Source organism: Oncorhynchus masou, chromosome 6 (genome assembly GCF_036934945.1).
Source record: "Oncorhynchus masou masou isolate Uvic2021 chromosome 6, UVic_Omas_1.1, whole genome shotgun sequence".
Lineage (NCBI taxonomy): Eukaryota > Metazoa > Chordata > Actinopteri > Salmoniformes > Salmonidae > Oncorhynchus > Oncorhynchus masou.
This window is the reverse complement of record NC_088217.1, coordinates 82362898-82380087: the sequence shown is the minus strand read 5'-3', so window position 1 is coordinate 82380087 and position 17190 is coordinate 82362898. Positions and strand designations below refer to the sequence as shown.

The 17190-nt window shown below is 48.0% G+C and overlaps 1 protein-coding gene across 3 annotated transcripts in view; it reads left to right on the top strand.

Annotated features, from left to right (window-relative positions):
* LOC135542795 (filamin A-interacting protein 1-like) overlaps positions 1–16291 on the top strand; it is a 79971-nt gene extending 63680 nt beyond the window's left edge. The window contains exons 1-3 of one of the 3 annotated variants that reach the window (XM_064970000.1): positions 856–1006; positions 8617–11431; positions 15606–16290. In XM_064970000.1, the coding sequence (XP_064826072.1) occupies positions 8732–11431; positions 15606–15713 (2808 nt within the window). In that variant the 5' untranslated portion in view covers positions 856–1006; positions 8617–8731 and the 3' untranslated portion in view covers positions 15714–16290. Of the gene's footprint in view, positions 1–855; positions 1007–8616; positions 11901–15605 lie in introns of those variants that run through there. The other 2 variants (XM_064969998.1, XM_064969999.1) reach the window with 2 other exon arrangements.
* The last annotated feature ends 899 nt before the right edge of the window (positions 16292–17190 follow it).

Sequence of the window (17190 nt, the reverse complement as noted above, 5' to 3'; positions counted from 1 at the left end):
AGGCAAAAAGGATCGGAGGACCAATATGCGACGTGGTAAGTGTCCATGGTTCTTTTAATAAGAAATAGTACACATGAACAACTGAATACAAAAACAATAAACGTGGAATGAACGAAACCCAAAACAGTACCGTGTGGTGAAAAACACAGACACGGAAACAAACACCCACAAACACACAGTGAAACCCAGGCTAACTAAGTATGATTCTCAATCAGAGACAACTAATGACACCTGCCTCTGATTGAGAACCATACTCGGCCGAAACATAGAAATCCCCAAATCATAGAAAAACAAACATAGACTGCCCACCCCAACTCACGCCCTGACCATACTAAATAATGACAAAACAAAGGAAATAAAGGTCAGAACGTGACAGACACACAGATTTCCTTACTAAACACGGTTGTCGGTCAAGTTAATTTAGTCTTTTTTCTTCAGTTGAATCAATGACTCTTACTGAGGAAAGTCAGAAGGAAATGTTGTAACCTAAATCGCTTGTCTCTCCTCACCCTCTGCCTCTGGAGTATAGACAGACCAGAGAGAGCAGATATTTCACACGTTACAGACGTCACTCAACACTTTTCCTCTCTGTTCTTGTTTTAAGGCCCACGCCACACCTAGGTGGACAAACACACACACACATACACTTAAGCCCACATGCAAAGAATCTCTCTCTCTCACACGCGCGCACACACACACACACACACACACACACACACACACACACACACACACACACACACACACACACACACACACACACACACTGGAGTACACACCCCTTTGAGAGTCAGGGAGGCTGTACAACACAAAGTTCCATATAAGGGCATTTGATGATGTAATGCTCCATAGGCAGGGAGCATGCAGTGAGACATATCTTATTGTTTGGTCTCCCTGCTGGAATGTCCACATCACAGACCGCTGTGTGAGAGCTGAGAGACAGAGAGTACGGCAACATAATGAGCTTCAATCACTGAGGCTGCCACCAGACAGACCTATGGAACAGGTAGGAGGAAAAGCAACTTTAACTTAACTTAGCTGCTCTGTTGGTTCGTTATGAAGCACTGTGACGGAGTGCAAGGGGGGAAGTACAGCTTTGATATTGACATTCAGTTTGGTTAGTGTAAAGAATTGATATCTGACTCTGAGAAAGTTGTGTCTTTTGGGATACAATTATAGGCAATCTATTAGAAATCATGGTTTCATTCAACAAGTTCATGAAAAAATGGTGAAACAATTTTGACCAATTTCAGTCTGATATTTTGGAAACTGTGATTACAATTAAACGGATGCTGAGTACAGTAACTAAATATTGTAACAATTTGTGCACAATGTTTATTCCCTAATTGTGATTTTCAAATGTACCATTGAGGGAAGACATTGATAGGAGCTGGTTCTGTGTGTGAGTTAAAGCTATGGGTAATTCAGTGGTTCATTCCCTAAGTGTAGTTGAACGGGCCACTCAACACTCACACGACACTCTAATGTCTGTGAGAATCTGGGGGAAATGTGCATGGTGAAATCAAAAGATGGTCATTGTTATTTGAACCTGCTCTCCTGTGAAAAATGAATCACTTCTGAGTGATACATTTATGAACCAACAAGTTAAGTTTGAATATAAACTCAGATATTACAATGAATTCAACAACCTGAAAAAAATATATATATTTTTGATGAGCTATTGATTGCAATAACATACATTTTAGGGGTTTAGCTGGCTATGTTGTAACTATTAAAAATAAAATATTTAACTAGCACAGTCATTCAAATGAAGGCATACAAATATTGCCTGTAATTTTATGAGCCCACACTGCTTACTGATTGCCCTCTGCTGGACGTAAGCTGTCCAGCTTCCTGTCTCTTTCATAAAGCATTCCAGGAATAATCCTCCTAACAAACTGTCTGCTTCTATCTATTTACAGGGTTCAGGATCAAACATGAACAGATCATTGTTTTATAATGTCTTTTGTAAATTATGTGTATGCTCCCGTGTGAAGGAGGCCTAGAACCTTGGTCTCAATGAGACTCCCTGTTAATATAAATGTCAAATCAAATCTGGTGTTTTAAGGGAAAGGGCAGGATATTGACCTATAACAAGGGCATTGTCTTGGACATTGACTTCTAAAACATACACACAGAATACTGGCATGTCCTGTATCATCTCAGCAGCAGCACTGTTTACAGAGTCTGAGCCATAGTTTCCAGCTCTGAGGACACTGGCCACAGCTGCTTATTTAAATGTGAGGAAAAGCCCTCTGTGGCCTTCGCCATAATGGTGGGCATGGTGACATCCTGCTGCCGGCTGTGTGTGTGTGTTTTCCCCTCTGCATGCTGATGTTGCTCAGAAGAGGTCAGTAGGTGAATGGTTGGTTTTGGGTTAATGGCCATCTGCACCCACACCCATTTCTTAACTGCTTACCATGCAGAAGGCATCACTCTATTTTCCATGACATAGAAACTCCTTATGGGAATGTACCGTTTTAGACAGACTGACTCTATTTGGAAAATTGGCAGTGATAAAATAAATTGTTCAATCAAGTGTGGCCTTTACCGTACCTCGTAATCAACATTCCGGTAAAATCCCAAAGTTAATCAAGCAATAGAATTATTTCATCTAGAATAGGATTTGATCGTTTTTCAATGATTAATAAACAGTCTCTGTTCTCTGCAGCTGACATCTTGTATAACCAAGTTTGATGGCAAAGCCGTATAAGGATGAACTGGGTAAACTAGTACATCATTCATTGGCAAACGTTGAGAATTTCAAGTGGTAACCTTCAAGCCCCTCATATTCCCCTTTCAACCATATCGTCACAGTTGACTCACTGGCAGTTCAACTTCTGCTCTCCCAAGTTGTGTTATTCGATTGTCAAGTCCCACTAGTCCAGCAGAATTATGAGTCCATGGGAAACAGAATCCAATGACTGTCCCTTAGGAGGGACACAGTATTCTCATGGCAAGCAATTAGGATCCTAGGGAACACATGTAATTCCTCTCCAGAGACCTCATGTAGCCTACTATGTCTTGGCTGATCTCAAGCACCTGATTAATAATACATGGAAGTTTCCCTGAATGTATCTTCTGTTTACATAATGTATCTTCACAATGTAACCCTCTGTGATTAACTAGCAGAGTTTAAAGTCCAGGACCTCGGCTCACATTCTGTTCTGGTTTGATTACATCACTGGGAAAACGGAGCATAACTGGGTAAGGGAGATAACTGCTAGAGTAAACAAGGATACAAATAAAGCAGTCTAGCTCTAGCTACATTCTAGCTACATTCTAGCTATATTTGCAGGCCTTTATATGGCTGCCACTTCTCTGCTCTGCCCTGACGTCTCAGCAATGTTAATAGAATATCATGATTTTTTTCTAAATGATCATTTCTGCCAGAACGACGTGTCTTCAGATATTGTAGAACTGACGACCACACATTCCCATTGTGAACGTTCTCAGTGGGACACTAGAGGCCTTTACAATCTCCTCCCCATCTGATGCTTTCCTACTGTACATCAACTTCAAGCTGATCAGCTTTGATCATCAGATCTCTGGCACAGTGGAACATGTGGAACATAATGGGATTAACATCATAGGGCATAGGACAGCCCCAGTCCTACCCTGGACCTGCCTTAGCCCCAGTCCTACCCTGGACCTGCCTTAACCCCAGCCCTACACTGGACCTGCCTTAGCCCCAGCCCTACCCTGGACCTGCCTTAGCCCCAGCCCTACCCTGGACCTGCCTTAGCCCCAGCCCTACCCTGGACCTGCCTTAGCCCCAGCCCTACCCTGGACCTGCCTTAGCCCCAGCCCTACCCTGGACCTGCCTTAGCCCCAGCCCTACCCTGGACCTGCCTTAGCCCCAGCCCTACCATGGACCTGCCTTAGCCCCAGACCTACCATGGACCTGCCTTAGCCCCAGTTCTACCATGGACCTGCCTTAGCCCCAGTTCTACCATGGACCTGCCTTAGCCCCAGTTCTACCATGGACCTGCCTTAGCCCCAGCCCTACCATGGACCTGCCTTAGCCCCAGCCCTACCATGGACCTGCCTTAGCCCCAGCCCTACCATGGACCTGCCTTGGCCCCAGCCCTACCATGGACCTGCCTTAGCCCCAGCCCTACCCTGGACCTGCCTTAGCCCCAGCCCTACCCTGGACCTGCCTTAGCCCCAACCCTACCCTGGACCTGCCTTAGCCCCAGTTCTACCATGGATCTGCCTTAGCCCCAGCCCTACCCTGGACCTGCCTTAGCCCCAGCCCTACCCTGGACCTGCCTTAGCCCCAGCCCTACCCTGGACCTGCCTTAGCCCCAGCCCTACCTTGGACCTGCCTTAGCCCCAGCCCTACCCTGGACCTGCCTTAGCCCCAGCCCTACCCTGGACCTGCCTTAGCCCCAGCCCTACCCTGGACCTGCCTTAGCCCCAGCCCTACCATGGACCTGCCTTAGCCCCAGACCTACCATGGACCTGCCTTAGCCCCAGTTCTACCATGGACCTGCCTTAGCCCCAGTTCTACCATGGACCTGCCTTAGCCCCAGTTCTACCATGGACCTGCCTTAGCCCCAGCCCTACCATGGACCTGCCTTAGCCCCAGCCCTACCATGGACCTGCCTTAGCCCCAGCCCTACCATGGACCTGCCTTGGCCCCAGCCCTACCATGGACCTGCCTTAGCCCCAGCCCTACCCTGGACCTGCCTTAGCCCCAGCCCTACCCTGGACCTGCCTTAGCCCCAACCCTACCCTGGACCTGCCTTAGCCCCAGTTCTACCATGGATCTGCCTTAGCCCCAGCCCTACCCTGGACCTGCCTTAGCCCCAGCCCTACCCTGGACCTGCCTTAGCCCCAGCCCTACCCTGGACCTGCCTTAGCCCCAGCCCTACCTTGGACCTGCCTTAGCCCCAGCCCTACCCTGGACCTGCCTTAGCCCCAGCCCTACCCTGGACCTGCCTTAGCCCCAGCCGAACCCTGGACCTGCCTTAGCCCCAGACCTACCCTGGACCTGCCTTAGCCCCAGACCTATCCTGGACCTGCCTTAGCCCCAGCCCTATCCTGGACCTGCCTTAGCCCCAGCCCTACCCTGGACCTGCCTTAGCCCCAGCCCTACCCTGGACCTGCCTTAGCCCCAGCCCTACCATGGACCTGCCTTAGCCCCAGCCCTACCATGGACCTGCCTTAGCCCCAGACCTACCCTGGACCTGCCTTAGCCCCAGACCTACCCTGGACCTGCCTTAGCCCCAGCCCTACCCTGGACCTGCCTTAGCCCCAGTTATACCATGGACCTGCCTTAGCCCCAGACCTACCATGGACCTGCCTTAGCCCCAGCCCTACCCTGGACCTGCCTTAGCCCCAGCCCTACCCTGGACCTGCCTTAGCCCCAGCCCTACCCTGGACCTGCCTTAGCCCCAGCCCTACCCTGGACCTGCCTTAGCCCCAGACCTACCATGGACCTGCCTTAGCCCCAGACCTACCATGGACCTGCCTTAGCCCCAGCCCTACCATGGACCTGCCTTAGCCCCAGCCCTACCATGGACCTGCCTTAGCCCCAGCCCTACCATGGACCTGCCTTAGCCCCAGACCTACCCTGGACCTGCCTTAGCCCCAGACCTACCCTGGACCTGCCTTAGCCCCAGCCCTACCCTGGACCTGCCTTAGCCCCAGCCCTACCATGGACCTGCCTTAGCCCCAGCCCTACCATGGACCTGCCTTAGCCCCAGCCCTACAATGGACCTGCCTTAGCCCCAGCCCTACCATGGACCTGCCTTAGCCCCAGCCCTACCATGGACCTGCCTTAGCCCCAGCCCTACCATGGACCTGCCTTAGCCCCAGCCCTACCATGGACCTGCCTTAGCCCCAGCCCTACCCTGGACCTGCCTTAGCCCCAGACCTACCCTGGACCTGCCTTAGCACCAGCACTACCCTGGACCTGCCATAGCCCCAGTTCTACCATGGACCTGCCTTAGCCCCAGACCTACCATGGACCTGCCTTAGCCCCAGACCTACCATGGACCTGCCTTAGCCCCAGCCCTACCCTGGACTTGCCTTAGCCCCAGCCCTACCTTGGACCTGCCTTAGCCCCAGCCCTACCATGGACCTGCCTTAGCCCCAGCCCTACCATGGACCTGCCTTAGCCCCAGCCCTACCATGGACCTGCCTTAGCCCCAGACCTACCCTGGACCTGCCTTAGCCCCAGCCCTTCCCTGGACCTGCCTTAGCCCCAGTTCTACCATGGACCTGCCTTAGCCCCAGACCTACCATGGACCTGCCTTAGCCCCAGACCTACCATGGACCTGCCTTAGCCCCAGCCCTACCATGGACCTGCCTTAGCCCCAGCCCTACCATGGACCTGCCTTAGCCCCAGCCCTACCATGGACCTGCCTTAGCCCCAGTTCTACCCTGGACCTGCCTTAGCCCCAGTTCTACCCTGGACCTGCCTTAGCCCCAGACCTACCCTGGACCTGCCTTAGCCCCAGACCTACCATGGACCTGCCTTAGCCCCAGACCTACCATGGACCTGCCTTAGCCCCAGACCTACCCTGGACCTGCCTTAGCCCCAGCCCTACCCTGGACCTGCCTTAGCCCCAGCCCTACCCTGGACCTGCCTTAGCCCCAGCCCTACCCTGGACCTGCCTTAGCCCCAGCCCTACCATGGACCTGCCTTAGCCCCAGCCCTACCATGGACCTGCCTTAGCCCCAGCCCTACCCTGGACCTGCCTTAGCCCCAGCCCTACCATGGACCTGCCTTAGCCCCAGCCCTACCATGGACCTGCCTTAGCCCCAGCCCTACCCTGGACCTGCCTTAGCCCCAGCCCTACCCTGGACCTGCCTTAGCCCCAGCCCTACCCTGGACCTGCCTTAGCCCCAGTTCTACCATGGACCTGCCTTAGCTCCAGACCTACCATGGACCTGCCTTAGCCCCAGACCTACCATGGACCTGCCTTAGCCCCAGACCTACCATGGACCTGCCTTAGCCCCAGACCTAACATGGACCTGTCTTAGCCCCAGTTCTACCATGGACCTGCCTTAGCCCCAGCCCTACTCTGGACCTGCCTTAGCCCCAGCCCTACCCTGGACCTGCCTTAGCCCCAGCCCTACCCTGGACCTGCCTTAGCCCCAGACCTACCATGGACCTGCCTTAGCCCCAGCCCTACCATGGACCTGCCTTAGCCCCAGCCCTACCATGGACCTGCCTTAGCTCCAGACCTACCATGGACCTGCCTTAGCCCCAGACCTACCATAGACCTGCCTTAGCCCCAGTTCTACCAGCTACCATGCTGACATCATGTTCCTCTGCAGGAGACTAGGTGTAATTAGTGATCCCTGAGAGAGGCCCTCTGTTTATCCAGCCAGGCTGTAATTGCCTCTGGAAGCAGGGGGGATTCCTTTAAATATATAACCAGAGAGAGGGAGACAGGGGGTAGTAGAGGAACCCCTTAATTAGGGGAATGTTCCATGCCAATGCGACATCTGTGCTAGCACGCTGGCAGCTGCACATTCAGCAGTCATAACATCCCCTCCGACGCTGCCTGGAGCGGAGGCCCACTGGCCCGGTGCGATGCATGCCCTGCCAGCTACCGTGACCCCAGCTTCCCCCGTGATTCTGTTACATATGCTGTATATACAGGAGACTGTACATTTACACTGGGCATACACCTACACACATGCTCACAAGTACACACTATGAACTCAATATCACTCTAGATGTTAAAATAACTGCAATGTAAGCTTAGTGGTTTCTTTAAGCAGGGTAGGTGCTTCTAACAGGTATGAAAGAGGGCTGTATTCACTGGGACATTTCAAAAACAGCAGTGTGGTTGAATACAGGTTTAGTCTACAGTTTGATGGGGACTGATGGGAGTATTCTTGTCAGATAGGGGTCAGGGTAAACATTCAGCATTCTAAAAAAGTCTAGCCACCACAGCCAAAGATCAGAGTGCATTTGGAGGGAACATCCTCACACAGTACAAACACTGCATTTAGTCCATTCTCTATTATTTTTCTTCTTTCAAGTAACAGTAGATAAGCAATACAGGACATTAGTAATCAGTCATGCAAATCCTAATAAGGATAATCTAGATAGTCATTCCTATACAAATGGACTATAAGAAGTACTATTTTGGACTTTTGCTATGGCGTGTAGAGTTTCCAACCCATATGAGAGTGAACTGCTATCGGGGGACCTTAAAAGGAACACACTGCAAGTGTATGTCAGGCTACCGACTTGGGAAAGTTAGCACAGTTATATTTATGACCTGTTAAAGTTTCCATTACATAAAATGTCAAACCCCTTCAGAAATCCATTCAGTATGGTCAGACAAATGTGACACCCATGAGCGTTTATGGTGTGTCTGTATTCCTACTAATAATAGGCCCGTTGGCACTTTGGGAATAAGAATTAGACACATTTGACACTTCACAAGCAAACAACGAATGTCAATTTTCTACCAAGCTGATGTACTATATATTGTTTGTTATATTATTGATGTTGTGTTATGTTGCTCCCTGTGTCATCCATCACCTTCTCCACCCATGTGTCAGTTGTCCAATGTGTTTATCAGTGGAAAGTTCAACATAATTTTTTACTCAAACTTTTTTTCTCTTCTTCTTGTGTTTTTCTTTCAGACTGAAGTTGCTCATTGACCAGGAAAAGGCCTATCAGGAAAGGAAAGAGGAGGAGAACAACAAGAAGGTCACCAGCCTAAAGGAGGAGCTGACCAAGCTGAAGTCGTTTGCGTTGATGGTCGTGGACGAGCAGCAGCGCCTCACAGAGCAATTGACCCAACAGACTGCTAAGGTCCAAGAACTGACCGCCAGCGCCTCCCACACCCAGGAAGAGCTGAGCTCTGCTAATGCAAAGGTGCAAGAGGGGGAGCAGAAAGTTTTTCACTTGGAGACAGAGCTAGGCGAACAAGCCAGTCGCTTTCACCAGGAACAGGAGACCATGACAGCCAAACTGTCCAGCGAGGATGCCCAGAACCGGCAGCTCAAGCAGAAATTGTCCACACTCAGCCGGCAGCTGGATGAACTGGAGGAGACCAACAAGACCCTCCGGAGGGCCGAGGATGAGCTCCAGGAGCTGAGGGACAAGATCAGCCGCGGGGAATGTGGCAACTCCAGCCTCATGGATGAGGTGGAGGAGTTACGGAAAAGGGTTCTGGAGATGGAAGGGAAGGACGAGGAGCTGGTCAGAATGGAGGACCAGTGCAGGGACCTCAACAAGAAGCTGGAGAAGGAAGCCAGCCAAAGCCGTAGCCTGAAGGCTGATGTGGACAAGCTGAACCACAGGATCATGGAGCTGGAGAAACTAGAGGATGCGTTCGGCAAGAGCAAACAGGAGTGCAACGCGCTAAAGTGCAATCTGGACAAAGAGAGGACAGTGTCAAAGGTTCTGTCCAGAGAGATGGACATCCTGAAAGCGAGGGTCAAAGAACTGGAGGCCGTGGAGGGTCAGCTGGAGAAGACAGAGCTTACACTAAAGGAAGATCTCACCAAGCTGAAGACGCTGACGGTCATGCTGGTGGATGAAAGGAAGACCATGGCTGAGAAACTGAAAGCGATGGAGGTCAAGGTCCATAACAGCACTGGCAAACTGCAAGCTGAGCAGGACAAAGTCACAACAGTAACAGAGAAGCTTATTGAGGAGAGCAAGAAAGCCCTAAGGTCGAATGCTGAGCTTGAGGAGAAAATGTGTGGCGCCACCAAGGACAGGGATGAACTCAAGGCCAAGCTCCAAGCCGAGGAGGAAAAGAGCAACGACCTGCAGTCCAAAGTTACCATGATGAAGAAGAGGTTGCAGTCACTGGAAGCTGCAGAGAGGGAATTCCTGAGGAACAAAGCCAAAGAGGAAAACATCAAGGCGCCCATCTCCAACCGCTCCCAACAAGAGGACTACAAAGTCAAAGACCTTACGCAGGAAGTTGAGCGCCTGAGGCGAAAACTTAAAGATATGAAGGTTGTTGAAGACGACTTGTTGAAGACTGAGGATGAGTTTGAGTCCATGGAGAAGCGATACTCCAGGGAACAAGAGCGAGCAAAGGCCTTGATGGAGGAGTTGGAAATATCCAGAAATGAGCTCTTAAAGTACCAACTGGCAGAGAAGCAAGAGTCCAACCAGGAGCACATCCTCTACAAGCGTCTGAAAGAGGAAGAGGCCAAGTCCAGTCATCTGACCCGAGAGGTGGCGGCCCTAAAAGAGAAGATCCATGAATATATGGGCACAGAGGAAAACATCTGTCGCATGAAAAATGACCACTCCACCTTGCAAAGAAAACTGACTCTGCAAGAGGTGAAAAATAAAGACCTGGCCAGAGAGATGGAGACCCTCAATCGGGAGCTGGAGCGATACCGTCGCTTCAGCAAAAGTCTCCGCCCAGGCATGAACGGCAGACGTTTCTCAGACTTACAGGTGTGCACCAAGGAGGTACAGACAGATCTAGCAGACCACCTTCGACCCAACTACAAGAGCATCGCCCCACTGGAGCGGGCCGTGGTGAACGGAAAACTGTACGAAGAGAGTGACTCTGAGGACGATCCAAACTACAACAATGAGCTGCCCCTCGCCCAATGTAACCCCTCCCTCTTCAACAATGTCAACAACCTCAACAACAACATCAGGAGAGTCCCCTTTCTCAAAACCAAAGAAAGCCACAACCCAGTCAATGGCAAAGTGCAGGTTCCCAGACAGAATGGGAACCATGTGCAGCAAGGAGACGTGTTTCTGACACACAGCCCCGGGCAACCACTGCACATCAAGGTAACCCCAGACCACGGGCATAACATGGCCATGCTAGAAATCACCAGCCCCACCGCAGAAAACACCCAGTCATACACCAGCACTGCAGTCATCCCCACAAGCGGAGGTCCACCCAAACAAAGAATCACCATAATTCAGAACGCATCCATCTCTCCGACTACCAGAAACAAAGCTCAAAGGTCCCCCTCGTCAGATGGTTCCCCCTGCACTCCTGATCGAGCCATATCTCCCTTCACCATGGCCACCTACTGCAGAGCGATGACCCCAGACTCCTCTGGGTCGGTCACACCAGACAGGGCTATGTCACCCATCCAGATCGTGTCGGTCACAACAGGCACTCCTGACCGGTCCCTGTCCACGGAGCCAGTAGAGGTCATTGGAGGTCATGCAGTCTTCAGGGTGACACCAGAGAGGCAGAGCAGCTGGCAGGTTCAGAGGTCCAACAGCTCCGGCCCCAACGTCATCACCACGGAGGACAACAAAATCCACATTCACTTAGGGAGCCCCTTCATTCAGAGCTTAAACACTACACCCCAGCCTGTGAGCCCATGCTACTCACCTGGGCAGGAGCAGAGATCTCCTGTATCATCCAATGGTACCCCTGTCAAAGGCAACAGCAAAATCACAAGTAGCATCACTATAAAGCCAACATCCACCCCAAACAAAAGGCCTTCACAAATGACAGTAAGTAATGCCTATGATTGACTGATTCCCCATCCCAAGAGACATCACCCCATTAGTAAACCCTAGTTTGTCCGTCTCCCGTTAGCACCACCTATCCCAACCCAACCTCCTCAGTCCCTAGTCATCCGATCTTGATCCATCCACCTCTGTTTTACTTGATCTGTATGAAGAGAGGCCGACCTCTGTTTGTGTTTGGGGTTTGTTTGTTTGGTTCTGTTTGGAAAGATGTTTGCATGCATGAATTGTCATTCAAATACAAATCATAACAATAACCCTTTGAAGGCACTTGTAGTAAGAACCGTTTACTGAACACCTGGGTAACTTTACTGTATATGCTATTTGGTAAATATACCATGTACTAAGACTATTCACTGATGGACCGTTTCAATTGTGTTTAAACTTCATATTACACAACTTGCATTTTGTTTAAGCTGATTTATTTTCTAAATATTAAAGTGTGCAAAAGTTATGTTTTAGTTTGTCATCCATGCTTGCATATTTCATTTACTCATTTAGAAGTGGTAAACCCTGCATGCTGAATGATGAAAATGAGGAATATATTTCAAGGTTAAAATATATTTTTCTGTTTTTATTTATGCATGTTTTCTAACTTCTAGTTTTTATATTTTATTTTTTCATTGTGATCTTATTTTAACTGCTCAAGTGCTGCCTTAACCATTTGAAATAGTATTCAATCAATACAACCTTTGATAGCAGTCCATTGTCCTTCAACCATCAAGACACACACATACAATGAATAGGACATTTTAGAGACACTTCATTTATGTTTTTTACTAGCAGGACTCTCAGAAGAACTCTTGTGTGAACATCCAGAATTTATTAGAAAACGGGGGGGAAGGGCCAGGGAATTCTGACATGTGTTTTCTTGGCTGAGTTCAATTCATAGGCTGGTGATGTCATAGCTTCTCCTTCTATCCCAAACACAAAAACCCAGTTACCAAGAGTAAAGACTAGCATGAGTGAATTTGAAGTTCCTCTTTAATGATACCATGGAAAGTACATGTAAGTCAGCTTGGACGAACGAGAGGTGCTTTAACTATTGAGAGTCTTCTCCAAGTGGATGTTTCTTTGCTGCAACTCTCTGCATCAATTTGAATCAATATTCTTTACGTTCATCATAGTGTTGTATGATTCTTTTGCAAATACATGCAGTTGTTTTAATGGCAAATTATCATGCAACCTACACAACAATGCAAATAGATTGCAGTAGAGGAATGAAGAAAAACCACACTCATCACTCAAAGCACTGGCTTATCACGAAGAGACTTCTGAGTGACACTGGTAATATAAAGCTCACCTGAATGAAGCATAAATGTGTCAGATCCGTTCACGCATGTGAAAATGCACACCCACTCCAAATACCCTCTGTATCACTATAAAGAGGTGTCTATGTCAAGCTTTAAATCCATTCAGGCTGGGAGCATATTGACATTTGGAAACAGGATCCCAATCTCTCAATGCCCAAGAATAATTTGCAGGCTAAACAAGATGCTATTCATTCAAGGGATCAGAGCAGCTGTGTCCTTAAATATCCTCCATGTCATTATCTATCTGATCGTACTTATTCACATCTGGTGAGGTCATTGTTTGAGCCAGGCAGATCATATGTTCTGATGTAAAAATAACATCACAGTCCATATCGAATGAGAGCAAAGTGCAAGTCGTATGGATGATGGCTTCATAGTCTGACCCACCCTTTCCTTTCTTATATCTCACTTGACGCATGACCTTTGGCATGTCAGATAAATCTAAGGTCTATGTAAGCTATACAATCACACAGCACCATCATCCACTGTGCTGTTTATCAAGACAGAAAGTACAGTAGCCAATCAGAGGCGAGACTAATCGTCAGTGTACATCACAGGCTAACCCAATGTAGCAGGCGTAAAAAGATGCCTGAGCGGAGTTCCCACATCCGTTATTCAGGGGAAACAGAAGTTAGGTTGAAAATATTGTATCCCTGAAAACCGGATGCAAGCGGTTTCTGGCGACCCTGCAAAGGCTAATCCCAGGCTAGTTTAGGAGTTGATGGGATTCACGTGTAGTTTACAATAACGGTCATCATCACAATGGTATCCAAACACCTTGACCGATAGGCCCAATGAACAAGGAGAGGAAAATAAACGGACAGGGCAGGGCTCATTTCAAACAAAGGCCTCATATTGTGAACTAAAGAGGATCCTGAGGCTCAGTAGTGTGCTGTGAAATAGTGTCTCGCACCACAGTCCAAGCACCAAACAAATCCTGTGTTTTGTTGCCATGGAGACAACTGTGCATCTTTGCCAGTATTGCAGAACGCAGGCCGGCCTAGTGAACTGCAGGCTGGTCTGTCCGTGGCAGAGGAAGTGCTTACTCTAGTACTCCTGTTGCATGCCTCCAAAGGGAGGAGGCTTATAATTAAAGGTCATTCCGTGTAAAATCAACATGGCCCCCTGACATGACCCACACAGATTTTCTGGTCCATTAACCTCATTTTCAAAACACATTTTAAATTTATGTCCTGCATGGATTTAAGGACATGGTTCATTGCACGTTTCAGAATTAATCTTCGAAACCATAAAACACTTATACACACTCACTTACAGTTGGTCTTTAACAGCGTTTAACCACTCACTCCTTGGACTGGGTAGATTCACTCAATAGCTTTCGGCATGTAACTGGAGTGTCTCACAAGAGCTCACTCTCAGAGAAAGAAAGAGTGATGAAATAAGCTGCAACGTTAAAAATACATTATAATAACCTATATTGCACAACAGGTCTGGGAGAATGACTAAATGTGCAAAATGAACCGCCTCCCCAATGACACCCTATTCCCTATGTAGCACACTACTTCATCATCTATACCCCTTCTTGTCTTTCTTTGCTCTAAGCGCCCTCATCAGCATCCATCTAGTCTCACATGCAGTTACATTAAAGCCAGAGGAGAAAGAGAGAGTTTTTTTTAACTGAGCAGAGAGACAGAGGTTTAAACTGAACAGAGAGAGAGAGGGGTTTAAACTGAGCAGAGCGAGAGGGGGGTTTAAACTAAGCAGAGAGAGAGATCAGAGAGGGGTTTAAACTGAGTAGAGAGAGTGGGGTTTAAAATGAGCAGAGAGAAAGAGAACGAGAGAGAGGTAGAGAGGGATTTAAACTGAGTAGAGAGAGAGAGCGTGGGGTTTAAACTGAGCAAAGAGAGAGTGGGGTTTAAACTGAGTAAGAGAGAGAGAGAGGTTTAAACTGAGCAGAGAGAGAGAGGGGGGTCTAAACTGAGCAGAGAGAAAGAGAGAGTGGGGGGGAGATAGGGATTTAAACTGAGTAGAGAGAGAGTGGGGTTGAAACTGAGCAGAGAGAGAGTGGGGTTGAAACTGAGCAGAGAGAGAGAGAGAGAGAGAGATTTAAACTGAGCAGAGGGAGAGAGCGAGGGTTAAACTAAGCAGAGAGAGAGAGAGGAGTTTATACTGGGCAGAAAGAGAGAGGGGTTTAAACTGGGCAATACCTGGGGTTTAAACTGAGCAAAGAGAGAGGGGGGGTAGACTGAGTAGAGAGGGAGGTTAGACTGAGCAGAGAAGCATTTAGACTGAGCAGAGAGGGGTTTAAACTAAACGCAGACCGATGACAAACATGAAGAGCTCCTATGGTGACATCACCTTCTGGCAGAGCTGAGACGGAGCGCTAGGAGCATTAAATGACAGTTTAAACTGATTGTGCAGTAAACAACACAATGATGCAAACCCCACGGGAGACATTTCCTGTGACTGTTTTGGCAGTTGGTGCTAAAACACGATCCAATACCTGTCTACAAACATTTCCCCTTCCCACTCTCTCTTATAAGCCTTCTTTGGGAGCAAAACAATTACTTGTCTGTGAATAGCTCTATAAACTCCCAAGACGGTTTCAGAAAGGGAATCATGGATTTCTTTAGTTCCATTCTTTACAGAGGTCGGTTGTGTTGAAAAAATGGTCAAAGTTCCTGCACACATACATGAGCCTGTACATGTCTTAATTAGTATGTAATAATTTGTTTTGTAATGTGTTTTGTCAAAAATTGCTAGATATTTGCTAGTCTATGCCAAAAAACATAATTTGGCACCATCTTGTGGTCAGTTTGATAAACAACCTACAGTTATATATCGTAAGGATATTGACCCCTTTTTTTCTCTCCGTCTATTCTCAGATCCCCTTGGAAGCATTCCGACGCCCAGGTCCAACCAGGATCCCCAAACCTAAAGCCTACAGTACAAAAGGAACAAACAGTGCGGTCAATCCAGGGCAGAGCAATTAAGGACAGCCCCAGACAGCTCTCTCCTCAGAGAAGACGCTGCAGGGTACTCAGAGTGCAGCCAGCAACCTAAATGTGGTCAACCGCCCCACTAGAATATAACGTCACACACTTGGATGTATCATCACATTACAATCTCAAATATGATGTATTCCTGTTGCTACAAAGACTTCTGCTTTTGTGTGCCTCGGTATTGATAATGAAAACACCAAAATAGGAAGATGAGTAGGCCTAGATTAACTAGCATACGTGTTTCACAAAGAAAAATTCACTGATCTGTCTGTGTAAGCAGCGGGGGCACAACTTTTACTGGGGACGGGGTTTTATAATTGGAATGTGATACAAAACAGGGCGTCAGGGTACTTTAGGACCATGCAGACGCCTTCGAGCGGTAGGGTAGAAAAAAAATTACTATATATATATGTGTGTGTGTGTCCACCTCTAAAACCAAAGTTGCGCCCCTGGTGAGCGGTAATTGCAGTAATTGATCAATTATGAGATATATATATATGTATATATACAGTGCCTTGCGAAAGTATTCGGCCCCCTCGAACTTTGCGACCTTTTGCCACATTTCAGGCTTCAAACATAAAGTTATAAAACTGTATTTTTTTGTGAAGAATCAACAACAAGTGGGACACAATCATGAAGTGGAACGACATTTATTGGATATTTCAAACTTTTTTAACAAATCAAAAACTGAAAAAATGGGCGTGCAAAATTATTCAGCCCCCTTAAGTTAATACTTTGTAGCGCCACCTTTTGCTGCGATTACAGCTGTAAGTCGCTTGGGCTATGTCTCTATCAGTTTTGCACATCGAGAGACTGAAATTTTTTCCCATTCCTCCTTGCAAAACAGCTCGAGCTCAGTGAGGTTGGATGGAGAGCATTTGTGAACAGCAGTTTTCAGTTCTTTCCACAGATTCTCGATTGGATTCAGGTCTGGACTTTGACTTGGCCATTCTAACACCTGGATATGTTTATTTTTGAACCATTCCATTGTAGATTTTGCTTTATGTGTTGGATCATTGTCTTGTTGGAAGACAAATCTCCGTCTCAGTCTCAGGTCTTTTGCAGACTCCATCAGGTTTTCTTCCAGAATGGTCCTGTATTTGGCTCCATCCATCTTCCCATCAATTTTAACCATCTTCCCTGTCCCTGCTGAAGAAAAGCAGGCCCAAACCATGATGCTGCCACCACCATGTTTGACAGTGGAGATGATGTGGTCAGGGTGATGAGCTGTGTTGCTTTTACGCCAAACATAACGTTTTGCATTGTTGCCAAAAAGTTCAATTTTGGTTTCATCTGACCAGAGCACCTTCTTCCACATATTTGGTGTGTCTCCCAGGTGGCTTGTGGCAAACTTTAAACGACACTTTTTATGGATATCTTTAAGGAATGGCTTTCTTCTTGCCACTCTTCCATAAAGGCCAGATTTGTGCAATATACGACTGATTGTTGTCCTATGGACAGAGTCTCC